This window comes from Epinephelus moara, chromosome 18, assembly GCF_006386435.1.
Source record: "Epinephelus moara isolate mb chromosome 18, YSFRI_EMoa_1.0, whole genome shotgun sequence".
In the NCBI taxonomy this organism is placed as follows: Eukaryota; Metazoa; Chordata; class Actinopteri; order Perciformes; family Serranidae; genus Epinephelus; species Epinephelus moara.
Window position 1 is genome coordinate 20,093,772 of NC_065523.1, and position 21,707 is coordinate 20,115,478.

The 21,707-nt window shown below is 43.9% G+C and overlaps 1 protein-coding gene across 1 annotated transcript; it reads right to left on the reverse strand.

Moving 5' to 3' along the window:
• metrnla (meteorin like, glial cell differentiation regulator a) lies at positions 1 to 6,786 on the reverse strand. The gene is made up of 4 exons (XM_050069834.1): positions 6,411 to 6,786; positions 4,356 to 4,744; positions 1,033 to 1,092; positions 1 to 885 (listed from the first exon to the last, which is right to left on the reverse strand). The coding sequence occupies exons 1-4, from the start codon at positions 6,509 to 6,511 to the stop codon at positions 572 to 574; spliced, it is 864 nt and encodes a 287-aa protein (XP_049925791.1). The 5' UTR covers positions 6,512 to 6,786; the 3' UTR covers positions 1 to 571.
• Between the last annotated feature and the right edge of the window lie 14,921 nt (positions 6,787 to 21,707).

Consider the following 21,707-nt stretch of genomic DNA (forward strand, 5'->3'; position numbering starts at 1 on the left):
TTATCCAGGGACAAAAAGCTTTTATTCTCAATTTTTTTGGCTTGTTTTTTTTTTTTTAAACAATTGTACAGCCTGAAAAGAACACATGAATCCAGGCATTAAAATTGCAAATCATTTTTTAACAAAATAAAAATAAGAGGCTTTCACTTTATACATTTCTGTCATAAGAAATAACTTCAAAACTGTACATCAAGCTTTTTTGTTTGTTTTTACAAAGCACGCAGAGCTTCAAAATATACAATGTTCATTCACATTTTATACACATAAAAACCAAATGGGGGTTTTGCTACATTTAAAATCTGGGAGTTCCCCGTCTGCGAGAAAGGCAGTCCGAACACATTCCACGTTTCATCACGTTTGACTTTGAGCGTCGAGTCGATCCAGCATGCTGCTTGGCAACATTCAGGAGCTCCAGTCTTTGTCTCCAAAGAGTCACGAGACAGCAGGAGAGGACAGAGGCTCTGGGCCAGTCTGTCAGCCTCTGTCTCTCCTGAGCATGAACTCTTGGTTCAGCTCTCCTCCCCACCCAGTGAGGACTTGTCATAATTCCAAGCGTGGGCAGTCAACACACTCAATCAGTGTCCACGTGACAGGGGTTGGTCCCCTGCTGCTGCGCCTCGTGATAAAGCCGCAAGAAGTCTTTGTAGCGTGGGGCGCAACCCATCCAGGCCTCCCCAAACCTCACTGTCCCGGTGAAGAGGAACTCGCCCTCCCCAGACCTCACCCCGCACTGAAGGGGCATCTTGATGTGACCAGTCCACCTCCGTACCCTCACACCCCCAGATACGAAAACCTGGGTCTTCTGTCTGTCGAGGCGGCTGATCTCCACGCTGACAGACGAGTGCTCCTCCTCCTGCTCCACTTTTTTAATACTGCCTCGTGCCACTGAAAACACAAAGCAGGAAGACAAGATTTAGATACTGGTAATGGCTATATTTCATGCTACACATAATGGTGTTTTCATTGGACCTTTCTGCACACCATACAGCAGCGGGAAGGCTATAATTCTCCCAAACTGCGTTTTTAACTCACCAAAGTCATTGGTGCAGACTGCTAGAAGCATCTCAGCGTCACTGCAGGGCTGACAGGGTGCTGAATGGAAATAAAGAGAGAAGGTGGATGAGTTTGGCAGAGCAACAGAAACAGGAAAAATTCAAGATTTCTTTGGCACTACTGGTCTTGCAGCGTGATAAAAATCTCTAACGGGTCCACAAATTTCCCAGTTAAGTACCTCTTACACAAACACACAACTGCGGTTGGGCCAGCCACGTAGGACTGCGTGTTCCTCACACTCACACACACACACACACACACAGTTGATGGATGATTATTTATTTACAAAGACGGCAGAGCAGGATTCAGCTGTCATGAGCTCCTTGTTTTTACACCAAACAGAGCTGGGAATGCTGCCGATGGTGAAAAAAATGTGATCAATAAAAATGCTGCTGAGAGTTTAATACTCGTGGGGGCTGTTCTGTTTGCTTCCCGCCACGAGAGGAACCCCTTGACACCCCATGACAAACAAGGACCAGATGAAAAGGATAAGGAGTGCGCAGGCATGAGGAGAGGCCAACTCTCTGACCTGAGCTCTGTTAGCACTTCAGCAGGCCTGCTGGGACTGAAACAGTGAGCACACCGATTCTAGCTCGACTGTAACATCAAATAGAGTTTTTAACAGCCTTAAAAGTAGAAATCACCTCAGAAGGGAGGCAGATAAGAAGGACAAACCCCTCACATCACCATATCTTTTCTTGACCAATAAAGGAAAGCCATGAGCGGGCATGCTCTCATAACTGGAGGGCAAATAATTGGGTCTAAAACAGTGAAATAACCAGCGCTTTAAAAGCCCGCCCCAGGCTACAGTTCACCTCTGACTGATGGCTGTAGAGCAGCAACTCAGCCAGCCCGCCTTCAGAGTGTTTTATAGCAGGAGAAAGGGCCCTAAATAAGAGCAGTCAAGTCAATGATTAGTTGACTCAGGTGGTCCTGAGGGCTGGCCTGACCAGAACGCCTTTATTAGCCCTAGATCTGCTGTGGTTTGCCATTGCGGCAGAGTGGCACACAAGGGCAGGTGGGGAGAGGAGGAGTGGGGGGCACAGGGAGGGGTGTCGAGTCAGCAGCGGGCTGAGGGTGGGGTGGCAGTGGGTGTTCATCCATTAAATTAGAGACAGAATAATTAAAACAGTTAACTCAGGTGGATTTAGCGCAATGGAAACACAGCCACAGACTGGTCATAAATCTGAAAAATCTGGTTTCAGGAGTGATGCATTCTGGAGGAGAATACGCAGACCATTACCCCGAATTCAGTTCAAAACCAGAGATGTGTGTGTGTCATCTTTAAGAGCTTATTTTTAGCTGGCGTGTCAGAAGTTGAGAGTATAGGGGTGAGGGGTGAGCATGTCTTAGGTCAGCGTGTGTAGCAACATGAGGCGCTGCCGCATCACCAGCGGGATCAGAGGTCAAACAGCCACAAGCTCGGACGGCTGAAGAACAGCTGGAGAGCCGGGAAGACTTCAGAGCGACCGACCTCGCCCAGAGCAGAGTGCAAAGGCCCTTTGAAGTGAGCCTGCGTGCTGCCATAGCATCAGACGGAGCAGCCCAGAGCCGAGGCCGAAACCCAGGCGTGTTTTTTTTTTTTCTCTTTCCTCCAAAGCAGAGCCGAGCAGGGCTCACATGTCAGACATGAAACAGAACCACAGGAATGGGCTAAGAGCCGAGTCAGCATCTCTCTCTGGCCCGTGCACATGCAGCGCCACTCTGATCAGAACCACTTCACAGGAGCAGAGAGGGATGAGGGATGGGACGAGTGGTGAAGGAGGGGTGGAGGGGCACAATATGGTGTCCCTGCAACATCTGGGCCCCGACGCATTCCGCTGTAATGGAGCACAACTCGCTAATACCACTCGGCACAGACGAAAACCACTTCAAACGGCCGGGAAGAGAGAGAGAAGATATATGAAGGGGAGAGGAATGAAGAAGGAAAATACTAGAATGATAAATAGACAAGAAAGAAATTAAGGAGGTAGGAAATAGAGGGAAAGGGAATAATTTAAGTGAGCTGAAAGGGAGTGACAGCAAGAAAAGGAGGAGCGGGGGGGAATAAGCCTATATGCTCCGAGAAGGTCCTCCCAACATCTGGTTGGAGATACATTCCAGCCTGACGGTGAGCAACTCAATCCCAGCACAGTGGGTCAGAGAGAAGAGGAAAGAAGGGAAGAGGCAGGGGAAAAAGAAAAAAAAGAAGAAGATGAGAAGAAGCGAAGCAGCAATCAATCCACCCGTCCGGGCTTCAGATGACACGAGACCACTGTCTTTGTGAATCATCCCAGTGCTATCTCAGGCCACATCACACGAGCAGATTACACTGCAGAGCCCAGCGCAGAACACGAATGTGGCCAAAACAACTCCACGCTCGGTGCTCTCTGCGTTTAACCCTCTCCCTCTCCCTCCGCCGTGCCAGATAATGACGCAGGATGTGGACATGTGAACACAGAGAGCTGTAAAAACAGATGTGGGCCTGATATTGCTCATATTTTGCTTTAGGCGGAAAAAACAACAACACGGTTGCTCGCACAGTTGCGCAGCTTGAAACCGTGCAGGTTTGGCAGGTACGCAGCGTGAAAAAAGGCGGCTGTTTTTCAGTGGAGGCCCCCTGTTTGGCTGCGCCTCTACACACACACACTAATAAAAAAAAACAATAACAGTTTAGAGCCAAAGTCAAATCAAGCGTGAATGCTTGTGAAATGAGCTGAACATTTTATCCTTAAAAAAGCTCCATAAAGACTTAAAGGCTTTAAATTTTGATGTCTTGATACTCGCAGCGAGAGTTTGATTTTGACAAGAAATATATTCCCCCCAAAACCAAAATGTACAGACAATGCTACCAAAGAAATGGATTTTGGCTTCAGAATTAGCAGAGTCCTGGAAGCAAATGTTGAGTTTCCAGCTATTAGAGTCCAACTTAATAAAAGTTTCCACCAGTAGATGGCTGCATTTAGTGCACAGCACACACACCACAGGGACAAAGCACAAAGGAAACCAGACCTAGAGGGAATCAATCAAGTCTGCAGACCTTTATCATAAGGCCTGGGCAATATATTGAGATCACATCAATGTCGTGATATGGGACTAGATATCGTCTTGGAGTTTGGGTATCGGATGTGTGTTTTTTCCTGGTTTTAAAGGCTGAATTACAGTAAAATAATGTAATTTTCTAAACTTACCAGACTGTTACTTTTACTCACTTAGTCATTCATACTCACTTTACTGATGATTATTTATCAAAAATGTCATAAAATTTCAGGTTTGCTGCTAATATTGTGCCGTAAAAGCATCATAACGAAGAAGCATCTTACCGCCCAGTGAGTGCACCTCTGGTCCCAGCCTGTCGTTGACCAGCTCGTACTGGAACGCCGTGATCCGCCGGCTGATATCCATGTGCGAGACGGCCTCGATGAAAAGCGCCCCCTCCTGGATACTAAAGCACTGCACCTTGCCCTGACCTTGGTCCTGCTCGCGCAGCAGCAACCGCAGCTTGCCATTACGATCCAGGTAGATGTTGGTGCCGCTGGAGTCCGCGTAGGGTTTGATGCAGACGGAGAGGCGGGCGGCGGCAGGGGAGACCGTGTTGGGTCGTAGGTTGACGATGATGGCCCCCGTGGGGTACAGCCACTCCAGAGAGCCTTGAGAGCAACGTAGGTACACCTGCTCCACGTCCCTGGCGTGGCCTTCGTGAGTGAGACCGCTGGAGGAAAGGAAAGGGAAAGACGTCAGCGGATATCGACCACTTGAAACTCAAACAGGCAGGCATTGTCAAGAATGTCTGAAAAAGTGTACAATTACAGAAACCCAAGAATGTGAAAGCTGTCTTTGTGTGTTTTTCGAGCTGTTTCTATTTAATTCCGCAGAAAGGGATTATTCTGTAATCTTAAAATGATTTCTGGTCATTTATAGCCTGAGTTAACCGACCGAGGTGAAGACCTCTGGCAGACTGTAAGGACATTAGACCACATTCCTCCTGCAGCATTAATGGCCGTCTGTGCGCAAGACTGGCTGCATGACCAGTCACGAGCCGGAGCAGCCAAAATGACCTCAGCTCCAACACACACTCTCCCCATACCACATTGTTCCTCGCAGAGCTTTGGCAAAATGCACGGCTGGCAGGCTGCCTTTGGGAAGAGTTTGGAGGCAGAAATGGATGAATGGAGGGACACAGGGGCTTCTGGGCAGACAACGGCAGCAACAGTAGCCGGGCCTGCTGCATGCAAGTGCAAATGCAGGTCACGCACCGAACCTCCCCTTGCTTTCAAGCCACCAAAGAGACTGGAAGAGACTTGTCCGGGCAGCACTTCGGACTCTGGCGCCAGCATGACCAAATGACTCCCTCCAGAACTTAATGCCTGGTCAGGGTTTGAAAACTCCAGTCTGTCAGTCATTCTGTGGCAAAGCCAGAGGCAGGAAGCCATCAGCAGTCCACCAGCGTGCGCATGCCAAGCTAGCGGTTTGACTCTGGGGGAGAAACGCCCAGTTTCCTGAAAATGAGATGCTGAAATTCAAATTTGCCATAGATCTAAAGTAACCCATGGCACATGCTGAGCATATGCAGCTGAAGCCCCATAACCAGGCTCTCCTCAGCATGCCTCTAATTAAGTCCTTTCGAACTTCATCACTTCTGCATGCAATTAAAGGAGATTAGTCAAGAGTCTCCCTAATGAACAACAGATTATTGGTTGAGGGCTCAAAGTGCTGAATTTCGCCTACCCCTCCTGACTGGAGGATGAAAAACAAAACCACACTATTTGAGGCACAGCCTCTCAAGTGCAAAACAGATTTCAGCAGATGTTTGATGGGAGGTGAAATTTTCCAGTATATGCTGCCTGAGGTTTGAGAATCTGAAAAACCAAAAATACTTAAAAGCTCTTGGGAATCTGTGCATGTAATCCTGAGAATACTTAAGTATTTTTAGTGGGGGATTTTAACCCTTAAACTAACTTACCAACAACAGGATAATAAGTCAGTGTGTCATGTTGCTTTATTGTTACACTTCCAAGTTCATAATAGTGAATATGAATGTAATAACATGAGATAGTGAGTCATATCTTATTGTGATAACATTGTCAATTAGTCATTCATAAATCCAGCACCACCCAGAGCAAATCTCACGTGTCTTTTAGACTGTTGCACTTTTTATTTGCTTGTATATCACAAAAATATTATACTTCTTAATAAAGTAAAGGCATATATTTCTGTCTTAATTTATGTCTCTGTTTCATTTACCCCTGCAGGCTGATTCACATCACCGCAGCCCAAGTCTGAGTTTCGGTCTCAGTCACCTCAGGGCGCTGCAGCTCACTTTAAACTTTATTATTATTATTATTTAACCTGGTATTAATCAGGACCGTGAAGCTCACCTGCCCTTCCAGCTGCACTGGTCGCTTGAATACTGGCAGAAAGAGATCCGACAGAGGAGGGTCAGAAGCAGCAGCAGGGAGGCCAGCATCGGGGTGAGCATGTTTATCTCGCAGCTCACTTCGCCTCCTCTCGAGTGAAACTATGAAGAAGTCCGCCGCCGTTTTCCCAGCGACATAGCGTTTCCATGTGCCCCCGGTCTGCTCTGTGCTGCTCCCCGGGGTCTCTCCTCTGCTTCCCGGGAGGTTCAGTTTGATATAAGGCGCCTGTTCAAACTCCGTCGCGTCCGGTCCCGGTGCCGACTGGCTGCCCTCCGTTAAAACTGTGGAGTGAGTTCAGCTCCGACTGTGTTCCCGCAGCCCTGGTTGCTCTCCACGTCACACCCCATCCACAGCAGTTTATCACGTATGGTGCGTTCACGTGCTCAGCCGAGGCTCCGACCCCAGAGCTTCGCAGTGTGAAAACGTACTTGTGCAGTGTTAAATTGCTTTTAGCCAGAGGTGGGAGCAAGTCATTGTTTCTCTAGTCACAAGTAAGTCACAAGTCTTTGCAATCAAGTCCCAAGTCACGACTAATCAACAAAAACAAATCATGACGCACTCTTCACCAAATGTAAGTCCATTTTAACAACAAAGTACGTAAAACTTCAATGAAAAGCCTAGTCCCAATTAGACGGCCAGTCCCATTTACTGGCCCGGTGTGGCTACACATTTTTATGAATAAAAGCCTGTCTCATTTAGAGGCCTGGTCTGGTTGCCAAATTGTTTTGTTTTGTTTGTTTTTTTAATAGAAGTTGTAAAAAGCGGGTTGTTGGCTACCTCAAATTATGTGTCCATTCCTTAAATACTCTGTAAGTTATTCATATTTCTTTAGTCCATAGGATTTCTCAGATCAAAAGAATCAAAAGGGTTTTTTATAAAAATGAATCCAAGTTATGGGTATTGATTTAACAGGATAAAGTGGCGTTGTGTCGGAATTCCGGGTGCCGTAATCCTCAAGTGCCATAACTCTCTCTCTCTCTCTCTGATGCGCTGTCTGTTGGCGCTAGATTAAATGGTTAATCTATAATCATAAGTTATCTGAAGCTTCATTTTTCCACAAGTAATATTAATACTGGTTTAAATACACAATTTGATTGTATTTCCTGATCTTTGCTGAGCGACAGTTTTGTGTGAAAGGAAATAAAGGCCTGTCCCAAATATAGGCCTGTTGATTTCACTGATTTAAGCAAATAATAGCCCGGGTTACTAATTGAAGTTTAACAGTAATAATGTTAGCTAAGCTTTAGCTTGGTAACTATGCATTATTAGCCTCGACTAACCGTTCTTTGCAACTTCAAATCTTGAACAAATTTGGTAGTTGTTGCATCTCTGTCTGTCATTTTTGACCCACACGTTTTGAATACTGCAATGATTGATTTACTGATACTGATACAGATTTCCGTTGGCCCCCACCTAGTTTATGTAGGCTACAAACTAAATTATCTTTGGTGTTATTTTTACTTACTGGGGTTTGGTACTATAATGAAACTTCTTCATGGTTCTGTCCTGCAGTTTCATTGGCTGCTGCTGGTTCAAACAACATGGTTCTGGAGAATTAATTGTCAGCTTGCTGGGAGAGGACTGTGGTTACGTGAGTACATTCAGGAAATGAAGAGAAATTAATTGTGTCATGCCACACTTTTTAAAACACTTTTCATTTTCAAGTTACGAGTCATTGGCGTTAAAGTCCAAGTGGAGTTGTAAGTAAAAAAATGTATCATCTTTATTATTTATAATGAATTTATTCAAAATACATATATGTAACATGCATGAGATTAGACACAAAAGATGCCTAACAGATCAGTAATTATCAACAGAGTACACGGGTAGAGATTTGTTTTTGTGGTTGATTTTGTTTGTTTGTTTGTTTGTTTTGCCTTTGTAATCGTGACAGTTATTTATATACCAACAGTGGCATTTGTATATTGTCTTTTTTTCTCCTTTTTATACCAGAAGAATAATTATTTTGTGATTACATCATCACAAGAAAACAAAGCTCTTTTTTTTATGAACAGCGTGTAGACTAATTATTTTATAACAACCAAAAATATAAAAATGTGAGAACAGATATAGGCTAATATGATTCCACTGAAGTAATTGAGTAATTAAATCCTGATAGAAAATTCCCACCTTTCCATTATTTATTTATTTATTTAATGCTTCATTTAAACGCGTTGAGATAATTCAAGCGTGTGCAAAGTTCCGACGGCACGTGAAGTAAGCATACAAGTCAAGAGTTTTGTTTGCGAAGGGCAACAACAGGCCATGTTCACCTTTTCTACTCTAATGGAAACTGAAAAATGTCACTTTTAAATTTGAAATTAGTAGCATTATTCCCTCATAAATACTGGCCACATTAGATTGACCTTCTGGGATTCCTCTGAGCCTCCCTCCACTCTCAACCAACAGTCTAAGAACATTTTCACCCAGTCAGTCTTTCCTGAAGTCATTAGTTAAGTCAGGCTACATGGGAGCAAATAACATGAAAACTGTGTGATGCATCTGCAAACAAAACTTGCCAAAAGCAGTTTATTTTTGGTACATGGATTGAATTAAGTAACTATCATTACAACAGCAAGCTTCCTGTTAAGCAGCAAGCAAATTAAGCAAGATCTGATTAAAATTGTCATAAACTGCCACCAGAATAAAGTCATGTTAAGTTTAACTGCAGCCTTACAGCAACCCAACTGTATTACCGCTCAGTTTGACTACATTTCCAACAGAATGTTTTGGATATGTTTAAAATATGTTCATGAAATCCCAAACATGCACGTTATGCGAAATTCGAAAGATGTAATAATTTAAAAATCTAGTGCTGTGCTGTGTGAGGATTGAAATGGGGAGTGCAGCTAGTCGGCAGTGGGAATGTCTAACAGGCGATTATAATTGGCAAGTGCTAGCAGTTTACCTACCTGCAAACGCTTGGGAAGTGCATGTTTAATGATGTATGGCTTTCAAACATCAAGTCTAAAACGTAGCTTGACAAAGGCTGAAGCTAACTGCACAGGATGTAGGCTCTGCACCAAACATTTGACATGGCAACATGTAGGAAACAGCTCATGTCAGCAATACTGAAGGGAGAAAGCATCAAGACTACTAAAAGGTTGCTCAACATATTGCTAGTGTAGGCATATATTTCACGCCTGCCATAGCCAGGCCAGATAATGTTATCACTTAGTATCTCTTGTATGTGTAGACAAAAAGGCATACTATATTCCATGCATTTTTGCAGCAATGCCTTTCATGGGGGATAGCACACTGGAGTAAGAGCCTTACTACAGCGTCCTATGATTGCTATATTGGCCTACCTAGTCATGGAAATTGGGTAAAATATTATTGAAAAGTTATGGGAAAGTGATGAAAATTCATTGGTAACAATGAGTGGGAACTATGGTGTGTTATTAACAGTATATTAGCAGTTACCCTAATGACCACCACAGATTTGGTTAGTTGGTGATTCAAGTATTTGTTATGTTTAAATGATGTGTGAGAAACATGGAGTGAAAGGGGCCACAGACACTGTGGAAAGTTTACTCACCATCTTGGAGCATATTGGCTGTTTTATTTATGTCCAGAGGATTTCTCGGCTGGAAAGAAGAACCAGCTGAAATTGAAAATCATGGTTTGGTGCTCTGGTCATCTGGCCCCGCAAACATCTGCAAATATTTGCCACATCAAGGAATAAATGAATGAAAGTCCTAAGTATTGGTTGAGTAAATACAACTTCCCATGTTGTTTTATGTGAAATAATGGTGCTTCTATGCCTGAAATCTGAATAATGTCACAGTGGCTCCGGGATTTAAATGTATTTTTGCAATCGTTCATTTATAAGATGAGTGGGAATCAGGAAAACCACATGCCAGGAAAACCACATCATGCATACCAGACAGCTCTCAGGTCAAAGAGTCATTTCAGAACATCCAATGAAAATAATAATCACTATTAATCCTTTGACAATTGATCTGTAACTTAATGACACACAAGTCCCAACCACACTCCGGAGCTTTATAGTTCAGCTCTGTTTTCAAGTGCAACAAAAGCTGCAGGGACTTGCAGAGTGGCGGGATCCGTTAACCACCGGGTGCATCTGTAAACATAAACTACACATCACTCAAGCTGTGGATCCTGGGCCATACGTTTCCTTGCGAAACAAGATATTTTATGTGCGGATGGTGTTTGGCTTGGGCAAGAAACCTGTCTGACAAGGAAAACCAGAGCCGTTTCTAACTGCTACTTTTCCTCTCTGATTTCTTAGGACCCCAAATTGGTTGTGGCTGCTTGGTGATTGACATGTCAGTCTCACTGACCTGATATGTAGGGTACATGTCCTAACCTGGGCCGCATGCCACCAAGGAGCCCCACAAACCTCAGATGCATGTGCAAGTATATTTCTAATATGATTCTCCCTCTCTAATAAAATTGCTGAAAATCTCAGCCGTCTCCCAGACATCACATTGAGCAACTTTTTGGTATCGTTTGTGCAATCTAGTCAGGGTATTAGAAGTCTGGTTTCTGTGCAGCCCTTGTAGTGTTGCAGGCTGGCTGGCAGTTACACCCCGATAAGGTAACAGGCTTGTCTCAACACGGTGTCTGAGGAGCCTTAACAATGACACCTGCAGTGTTACACCTAAGCTACACCTGTAAGATTTTCTCCATTATGTCTGTGAGTTACACAACTTCCTTGTTGTATTCGTAATTATAAGGGAACTCTTAATAAGAGGGCAAAAGCTGTATAAAGGTGTTTGTGGCACCGCAATATGTAAAGACAAACGACATGACAGTTGTCAAGAAGTGAAACCAAAACAACCCACTGGCTGGTTGCAGTGTAGGTTGTAAACCCTGCCCACTCCATTTTAGTATGGGACAAGGGCCAGACTTACAAGTAGGCTACATGTCATATCAATTTTTACAGATGATGGCTTCTTAAAATTTAGGTAGTTCTCATCATGATGATGTATGTCCAAGTGTAACAGGGTCAATTATACAGCAGTTATATGTGTAACAAAGTTATTATCTGACACACTTAGGCCTCCATTGTCAATACATGGAACAGTTGATACTCAGTTTCTGTACCCCTACGTTCACCTTTGGGGGTACCTCACCTATAATGGGGTGTCTCCCACCTTACCTCTCCCCTTTTGCTGTTGCACTCAATGGGAGAGGTAAGCCACATTGCTCTCGTAGTACTTTAGTCCGTACTTAAGTGCTGTTAAGCTGTTTATAAGGTCATTTTTCAGCCTAAACTTATTGTATAACATGCTAACATATTCCTGTGCCACCTAATATGTGTAGGGGCTCGAGTTATATGGTCGTAATTAACGGAGGATTTTGTTTTTACCTCTTGCTGTCGGGTATTTTTCTGTGTTTTATTGTAGTGAATTGAATATAACATGGCCACCCCTTTTGCTGTTGTACTCTGTGGGAGAGGGGCTCGAGTTATATGGTTGTAACTGACGGAGGAATTTGTTGTAACCTCTTGCTGTCAGAGTTGTCAGGAATAAACGGAGATGGCCTCCAAAGATATCCACTGTCTGGGCCTCTTCATATCAACACAATGCAGACAAGTCCACCGGTTACACAAGTGTTTTTTGGTTTGAAGTTATTTGATGCTATAAAATGGGAGTGTGACGTCAGAACCGTCAGCTGTGTGAGCCAAATGATATGCTCCCAATCCGTGGCGCTGCTAACGATGGGTCAGACGACAAGAACTCGATGTCATGGAGATTACCGCACAGACTCTGGCTCCAAATGAAGTCACCAGCACAAGACAGTTTTGTACAGTGGAGGTGCGCTGTCCATCGTTACATACAGTCATTGCTATGAAACCCTTATTCAAATCACTGTGTCCTAAATATTGTAAAGTTAACTAATTGTTGAATCCAGAGTTACTAGAGTCTCTGTTTCAGAACATTGTAAAGGGAATATTTTGATTTTTGAGGTGTCGGCCAGACAAAACAAGCCATTTAAAAACCTTGAGCATTTTTCTGACACTTTATAGACTAAATTATTAACCGACACATATAACAAACAGATAAGACTAACATGGAAATAACATCTAATTGCAGCCCTGCTCAAAGCCTGGTTATAATGACTATATATTACACAACTAGGACTTAATCTCTATTAGGTTCAGACATTAATCTCTTTTAAGAAGAGGGTGTTTCTGCCCTCTTCTTGTTTTTCCAGTTGCTTGATCGCTTGCTGTCCTCTCACACTGCAGCTCAAAGGACGCAGGTTTAGCTCTCACCCTCCACCTGTCAGAAGTTTCACTGGTGGTAGGAGCGTAGCGTGGGGCACAGCGATGGGAAAAAGACAAATTGTTGACAGATAGCAGGAGACCGAGAAACAGGCAGTTAATCATACGGTGTGCTTTGGTTGTAGGTTGAAACTTGGCAGAGGAACCATGACGTTCAACAGAGGAGCAGTTTGAATTAGGGGATTAGGTGGTAAATATGTGTTATGTAGCCTGGGATAGAGGAGTTTAGGGAGTCAAGGAGGGGGAGGCAGCAGGAGTTTGAGGGGGAAGGGCAGGATTGTTTTCTTTGTCAAGCCTGTTGTCCCAAACTCTTGCTGAGTGTGACTCACTTTTATGCCTGGAGCTCGCCTCCAGGTGAAAAAGCAGTCATAAAGTAGATTAGGCTGCTGACAGGATGTGATTTTTATGTGTCTGCATGTGTTTGTCTTCACTGTCCCCTCTTTCCTTAACTACTCTGTTTTTTCTTTGATTGTTCCACTGTGGGATAACAAGAAACCAGGCTTGTCACGATTACACAAACCCTTGTTGAGAGAACTGTGTTATGTAAAACAGTGGACAGTGAACAAACCCATTGTTTGCACTGGTTTTAAAAGACAGTTTAGGACTGAGAGCTTGCCCTCGTGTTAAAACTCCTGCTCTGAGAATACCTACACTGCTGCTCTTCTCCAAAGCTAGTCTCAACCTGTTTCTTTAAGTCCGCTATCTTGGGCAGATAAACTGTAAACTGCAGTCACACAAGCATGTCCGATATCTTGTGGTATGCAAAGGCACATGCTGATATCATCGAGAGGCCGTCTGCCTGTCATCATCCCTCTCTGGCTCCTTTCCAGACTGTCAGAAATGCAGCTGAGCTTCAACCTGCGCGGGTATTTCTCTCTTAGTAAACAGGAACCCTGTCATTATGAAGTGCCTGTCGTATCTGAAGACAGACATGGCGTTTGTATCTCCTCCAACACCTTGCATGACTTTGTCAGTCTTGCTTAAACATCATGGCGATGAACATAGTGGACATTCCAGCTCTGCAGCCCCCAGTGTCTCAATCAGTAGCATGGTCAGTGGCTGTACTGCTGGTAGTAAAGTCCATACATCCAGTCAGTGTGAAAATATGTGGGAGGAAGTGATATATTTGAAGTATGCAGCAACTGGCGCATCTCACTCAAAATTCCCTGAAGTTTTTGCAAGCCATGGGAAGACAAAGCCTGTCTTTTGTTTGAGCCCTAATGGTGATATATTGCTTACTGAATGTGTATGTGCTTGTGGGAAGGGAAAAAACACACTGAAATAAGGAGGCCAAAGGGGAGAAAGCCCCAAAAATGTCACGGTTGTGTTCCTGGTGCCAAGCCATGGTACCGGTGTCCAAAATTCCGAACCCTCACTAGTCCAAAAAATGTCCCATTGGACCGAAGGCTTATATCTTCAACAGGCTGTTATTCCAAAAACAAACGCCCATTGCTCCAAAGTCCCATTTCTCCAAAAATACACATTCCCTGCAGTTAGTTTCAGTTTCACAGCAGCATTTGAGCCACCGATCCCAGGTGTTTTTACCACCCTTCGCAGCATTTCCAAGCAACGTTTGAGGCACCAACCCTGGGTGTTTTACTGACCTTTCACTGTGTTTGAGCCACCCATCCCATGTGTTTCTATCAACCCTTCGCTACGTTTCCTAGCAACGTAGGAGCAACCGATCCCGGTGTTTCTACCAACTCTTCGCTGCATTTCCCAACGACATTGGATCCACCACTCCTGGGTATGTTTTTTTCCAATCCTTTGCAGCATTTCAAGCCGGCGTTCAGGCGTTTGCAGCGTTTCTCAGCTGCATTTGAGCCACCAATCTAGGGTGTTTTTACCTATCCTTCACGGCATTTCCCAGCAGCGTTTGAACTACTAAACCCAGGTGTTTTTCACCGATCCGTCCCTGTTTTACCAGTGAATTTTGTGTCACCAAACCTGGGTGTTTTATGCCAAAATGTGATGTTTTTCTGAAACATGAGTTTTGTTTTGTTTGTTTGTTTTGTGCCTAAACCTAGCCACACATTCACCACAGCATTGTTGGGTTATCTAACTGCAGGAAGTGTGTATTTTCAGAGAAACAGGACTTCAGAGCAACAGGCATTTGAAATGGGCTTGTGGTCCAGTGGAACATTTTTCGGACAGAAAGGGTTTAGAACAAAGGGCAGTCCCCATGTTCCTTGTGCTCTATCTATTGCAAGCCATGTAAAGGATGGCAGGAGAGATTAGATGTTGCCAAGGCCTGAGCACAGCGACATGCTCAAGTCCATGCTGAATTAGCCCTTGATGCCTTCAAGCTGTTCCCAACACCATGTTATCAGCTCCTTCATATCCCTCTCTCAGCAGCACACAGAAACCTGAGGAACTACAGCGCTGAGCGCTCATAAGAGGAATTTGGGTCAGAGCTCATTTGGACAGGGCAGGTGGGCAACTCTTATGAAAGCAATATAATAAAAGTGAACTCTGTTTTGCTTTTGAATTTCACAGAGATCAGATATGGATTAGTCCTGCAGGTCCAGGTGGCTCTGAGGCTCGAGGATTAGCCAACCAGGCGATCAAAGATGAATATACCATTGCAGGGGTAGCTAGAGAGACAGGGACCAGTATTGAAGGTAAAATCTGCCTCACGAAGAAAAAGTGTATCTTTAGAGCACCCCTTTCTCCAGGACGACTTCCGCTCTCCAGATTAGCCTCGCTGATCTGATTCTCATGGCTTCCTGTGGAGAAAGAGCTCTGGCCCACGTCCCTCCTTTTTTCTCCTCGGCCCTGTGACATGAGATGGGTACACTCATTCTTCGATTCACTCGATCAGTCCAGGATGCTGTACACAAAAAGCTTCAGCCATTAGGCTCCCTGATGCTGGGTGACAGCCATGGTAGACTCAGAGACTGTGGGGGGTGGGAGGAAAGAAGCAGGAGTGCCTTCCTTTGTTAATGCCCAAGTTCTCTGGCTCACACAGTGAGCTCCTTCTATCTACTCAAAGACTCTGGCATCATTCCTGTGCAACACTCTGGCTCTGTAACTCTCTCGAACGTTGCAGGAGAACATTTAAACATTTGACTATCCAAATAATATTGATTTCATATAGGCCTTGCCGATCTCTGTGTCTCTGTGAAACAAAGCAAAACAGATTGTTACAGAGTTCAACACTGCAGGAGATGCCGTCTGTCTTCAATCAGAGATGCAATGATCTGCCAGTGCTGATGAGGTTGAGTCAAACTCCCTGGGCATTTTCAGTCTTTATACTTAGAGGAGGAGATCTTTGAGGAGATATCTCCTAGCTCTCTTCTGTGTGGTTTTCAGGGTTGAAAAGTGAGCAAGTAACACTTACCTATGCACACACTTGTTGGTGTACTTTTTGAAGGCGTATATTAGCAAAACAAAGACATATAGATACATTCTCAGTGGACACACAGCGTCAGTGGTGCATTTTCTACATATTAGGGGAGAATGCTGTCAGTAAGAGTAAGATGGGGTTTTCAACATTTCAACATTATACTCAACACAAAGTTAGGTAGGTTAGGTTTAGACAAGTAAAGTTACATAGGTTGGGTTTAGGAAAAAGAAACATGGTGAGGTTGTACCCTTAAAAAAACTCAAAAGTTGACCTGGTTTCACATGGGACACAAACACTGGTCCACTGGGGAAAGTCCTGTGTTTGTTTGACCCATCCACCACCTCAAACTGCCTTGTTACTCGGACTTTTACTCTTAACACTACTTCCTTCTTTACTCTCATCAGCGCATTGGTGACTTGATCACAGCCTTACCAATTTTGTGGGTTTTGCGCAACTTTCTGGCTCATGGTTATGTGGGTTATATGCGATTTCTGGTGCATTACTTTTTGAGAATTTAACCTACAAACTTTTATTTAACAGTGCAAACCATACCATGATCATCATATTAAGTAGTTATAATCAGCTCCACTTTTTCCAGCAGTAACATTAAAATGCTGTTTATATTAATATATTAGTGATAATAACCCAGTAGTATGTTAAAACAGTCTGAAAGGGGCCTTTGTGTATCTACAATGAGTACTTTTACTTTTGATTTAGCTCATAATATTTCTGTACTTTTACTAAAGTATAGTTTAGATGCAGGACTTTTACTTTTAATAGTATTTTTCATACTGTGGTGTTACTAAAGTACCTGAATATTTCTTCCATCGCTGCATCTCTGACACAGCCAGCCAACAAGCACATCAATTCACATTATAAGCTCATGTGTTTACACAGGGAGAGAACAAGAGAAGGAAATGCAGGAGGAGAACAGTTGGCCTATTGTGTCCATCCACATGCAAAGTTGTACATATAGCACATGGTTTGCCTGGAGAAACAACCAACAAACAATTTAGAACATAACAATCAGTCAAACGTGGTATAAACTAACCACGGTGGCTCTTTATGGAAATTTTGACCCAGTGGTTTGGTTCTTGGAGCGCTGATACAGAGGGGTGTTTAAGATCCTCTGGCACTCCTCTGAATGGGTCCCATTCTGCCTGTAACGAGAACTAGACTTCGGAAACCCGGAGTTCAGTCGGTGGTGTGGTTTGCTGTGAATGCGATACTCGTCTCAACTGCTGATTCACAAGCTGGTGACAGACGTGGTCACAGGTGACAGGAGGTTGCAGGTTCATGGTAGAAGGTAGGGGTCAGGGAAAACCATGTAAGGGTCAATGAGGAAGACAAAGAGTTCATGTTTGGGGTTCACAGACACAAACATTCCCTCCGGAGGTTTTCAGACTTCTTGCAGTTTCTTGAACTTGATGCTGCTACACAGGACATACTGGAACATTGCAGTGCAGTGCAGTTAGGTTGGATTTTTATGCATCTCTAGTGTATGGATGTCAGATCTATTCTCATACTGTCATAATGAAGTATGTTCTCTGTTACCTAAAAATGTTATTGGGCAGACTTAAAGGAATACTTCAACCCCCAAACGACCATTTTTATATCAGTTACTTACCCTGTGTTACACTGACCTTGTAAAGCATCCAGCACCAGTGAACAAGGGATCCAAAAGATCTTGATGAATTGAAGCCATAGGGGTCTGTGTTTAAGAAAAGCAAAACTATATCCAAACATCTGTTCACAAACTCTCACTCAGCATGTGCAGTATAATCCAAGTTTCATTTATCTAGTTGTATGCTCAGCCATTTCCAAAGGGGAGCTGAACCAAAAGTGAAACTTATCTGCGCTCTCTTCAAAGCCAGACTCTGTTGATAAAAACAGTAATTTTACCTTGCTGAACACGGGAGCTGCTGGTCTACCACTGCCTCTATTCATAGTTATTGTGTGACTTTGGTTGGTCTAAACTAACCCTTTAAAACACCTAAGTCACACTATTACAAGAACAAAATAACTGATTAAGGGAGTGGTAGACCAGTAGCTCCCGTGTTCAGCGAGGTAAAAATACTGTCTTCGTCAATGGAGTCTGGCCTTAATTATGCTTAATTTTAAGCCTTGATAAAATGTAAACAGGTGAGTTATATAGCAATTCACCCCTACACAGTTGTTATGACTAGGGAAATTAGCTATAGAGGCCAAAACCGCTTTTTTGTACCAGTCTGTTTATTTCTGCTGTAAAGATGGGCATTTTAACATGGTGGTCTATGGGAAGTAACTGGCCTCTGGAGCCAGCCTTAATGGCCATTCAAAGAACCACAGTATTTGGTACTTTAGTGTTGGCTTCATCTTTCAGTCCCGGAGGTCGGTGCTTAGTGAAATTCATTTGTTTGGAAAGTACTAATGACTGGAGAAATGAGACTTGGACTGTACTGCACAAGTTGTGTGAGAGTTTGTTAACAGATGTTTTGTTATAGTTTTGCTGTTGGAGACACCTTTTACTTCAATTCATCAAGAATTTTCTCTGTTTTTGGATTTTTTGCTCAGCTGAGGCATGCGAGATTATCAGTTTCCCTCACAAATTCAACAAAGGGTGAGTATTTCAACATAAAAATTGACATTTGGGGGGTGAAGTATTCCTTTAATATGCAGAATAATAAACAAGATTTCAGTGCCTAATTTAATCTGTTCTTCCTAAATAGTGGTGCAGATGTTTAATGACTACCTCACCGCTGCAAAGCTGAAACTTTCAGGGTTGTTTTAAAGGCACTGTCACCTACAGAGTGAAAAAGTAAAACACACCTAGCAGACATACTGGGGAACATTTGTTTTTTAAAGGCTGTACTACAGCTTTTCTAGCAGGGAGCATGCTGTTCGTCCCAGGATATAAAATGACCCCATTTCATCATCATGTTGTTCCTCGGTGCGCTGCAAAGGGATTGTCTTTCTGATGAGGCACGTAGGAGAAAAAAAGCACTGCAGAGCCCAGCGCCAAGTCATTGCTAAATAGTCAAATCTCTTCTTTGTTCTGAGGTCTCATATGAGAAAAACAATGCGGACATGCTGAGACACGAAGCATGGCATTAGTAAAGCATACAGAGCAACACACAAATAACCTGTTAGGTGTGTATCTCTCTGCACTTATCCTGAGGTCATGTCAGGCAGTACGCCAACAGAGCCTGTGGTGAAATGAAGCGCCATTTTCAGTCAAGCAGGTATCCAGAGAGCGCTGATGGGCTGATGGAAACAGCCTCCCGACGAACTAACCTCTGACTTGTTCAAAAAGAGTACTAGTAGTGAGCAAAGCCTCGATACACCTTGGATGAAACCACCTGCATTATTACACTCTCACCCTGAGTGACTTTGCTGAAAGATCACGTCCACATCAGGAGATTATTTGAGGGTTTAAGCAGGTGGCGATGAATGCAGAGCAAGTCTTAATATTTAGTAACCTGGATGAGGTTGAAAGCGGCTGGTGTGCTGACTGAGTGGAACATGGAGGCTGTCGCTGCCAGATCAGCTGCGGGATCAGCTGAGGGATCACGGGAGCTGAGCATGGAGGCTGTGCTCTGTGATCTTATTATTCGCCCACCTAGCTCGGCCGAGCAAAGTAGCTCAGCGTCTGACGCACACAAACACACACACCTTTAGGGTTGAATCAGCAAGTTGTGTATCTGACGCTCACACATCTAGAACACTAATCCTCCCACATACTCAAGGCTGGCACACTCCACGCACACTCCCAAGGTCATATGCCCCAGTGTACAGACACGCTTAAGCAGGTCAGAAGTCATGCAGAGTCGCATGTGGATACATATCTGATATCTCCGGGCAAAGCACAGAAAGTTCGAAATGTGAGGTCGAATGTATGATAAAAGTTACCCTGATGTCAGATACAATCTCACCAGCATGTAATTATAGTTAAATATGTGGTTAAGATTTGGGAAAATTACATGTACCCTATAGAGAATGCTCTAGTTCTGCACGATCCTTCAGAAACACACACACTGCTGCCTGTGTATCCCTGCTCTGAATATTCCCTCATGTGAAGGAGTTCATGTTACTGTGCTGTCTGACACCTGTTGAAACACAGGAGACTCCGTCATGATGAGACATGCGTCTATGCAGGTGAATCACAACCAGTTGAAAGAGCAGTAGCAGGTGACAGCCATGAACACACACACATTTACACACACACACAAATACATTCCCTCACAAAGGAGGCACGAGCAGACTGCAGTGTGTACAGTGTCCAATACAGATCTACAGGGCTGGACCTAGCACATTTGATGCCCTGGGCAAGCATCCCCTAAACTCCACTCCACCATTTCCCTTGTTTGTTTTTTTTAATGTGAATAAATAAATAAATAAAAAATGAAAATGTATAGCATCTGTCAAAATCAGAGTTACAAGGGGCTTCACAAGAAAAAAATAGAAATAAAAGAATACGCACAAAAAAATGCAATAAAACAGAGATTCTGAAAAAGTGGTAAAACAAAGAGTAATAAAACAAAATGTAACATTAAAAACATTAGAAAGCATCTCATACAAAAGCCAGTCAGCACAGGTGGTTTTTAAAAGCTTTTTAACTGAAGCACTAAATGCATGTTGTGTGCCTTAAACTAAATCCAGATGTTTTTACTGAGGAGATATCCACAATATTCATGGCGAGATTAAACGTGCCCTCACATGTGTGTGACAATGTGCAGCCCAGACTACAAGCACAGCTAAGCAGCTTTGAGCTGCAGCCATTTCAACTGTATGATCAAAATCCCAGGATATGTCTGCAAACAAAGCCGGCGATTCAGTGGTGGGCTCGCTCTGCACCTCCACCCTGTCCCACTCTCCTCTCGCCAAGCCTCAGATCCACCAGCAGCCTGGGGAGTTGCACGTCGCACAATGGGCCCATTGTACGCGCCGAGGTAACACCATAATTGTTACAATCTTCCTATTCAGGTGAAGAACACACCCACTTTTGACTCCCAGTGACATTTTGAGAGGCTTGCGGCTTTCAGTGATGTTGCGTTAATCAGATATAATGGAGGAAAGTGTGGGCGGCTCGCGCACCTGAGGTTGTGGCTGGAGCCTAAATACAGTGAGCTCCTGTTTGCATGTTCACGTGTGTCTGTGTAAGCCGAGGTCCAGACCACAAGCTCTGTAGAGATGGAGTGACAGATTTAATAACATCCTGATATTTCCACGAGGTGGATCAGTGATCTGTGACGACAGAACAGTCCACTGGAGAAGTTTAATAATTCCTTTCTGCCAATGTCTGACCAGTCGATACAAAAACAAATGTGCTGAAAGGAGGACATCTGTATTCTGCAAGGCTGGGTTTTTGTTTTATTTATTTATCTGTTCTTCCCCTGCACGGCCTCTTATCACGGGGCTTTGCATTTAACGATAGGGATGTCCTCCCCACGCGCCTTACATATCCTGGGGAGATAAATCACAACTATGGGCCTGCGTCTGGGAGGGGCCAGCGAGGAGGAAATAGTATGGAGGCCTGGGCTGTTCCAGCTGGTTGGCGTCCAACTCTTAGTTGAGTCTAATGCAGGCTTGTGAGGAGCTTCCCTGCCTTTCATCCGTTTAGGAAACATCTGGAATCATCTGCCGGTTGAATGAAAGCATGCACGTGTATGTGTGTGTG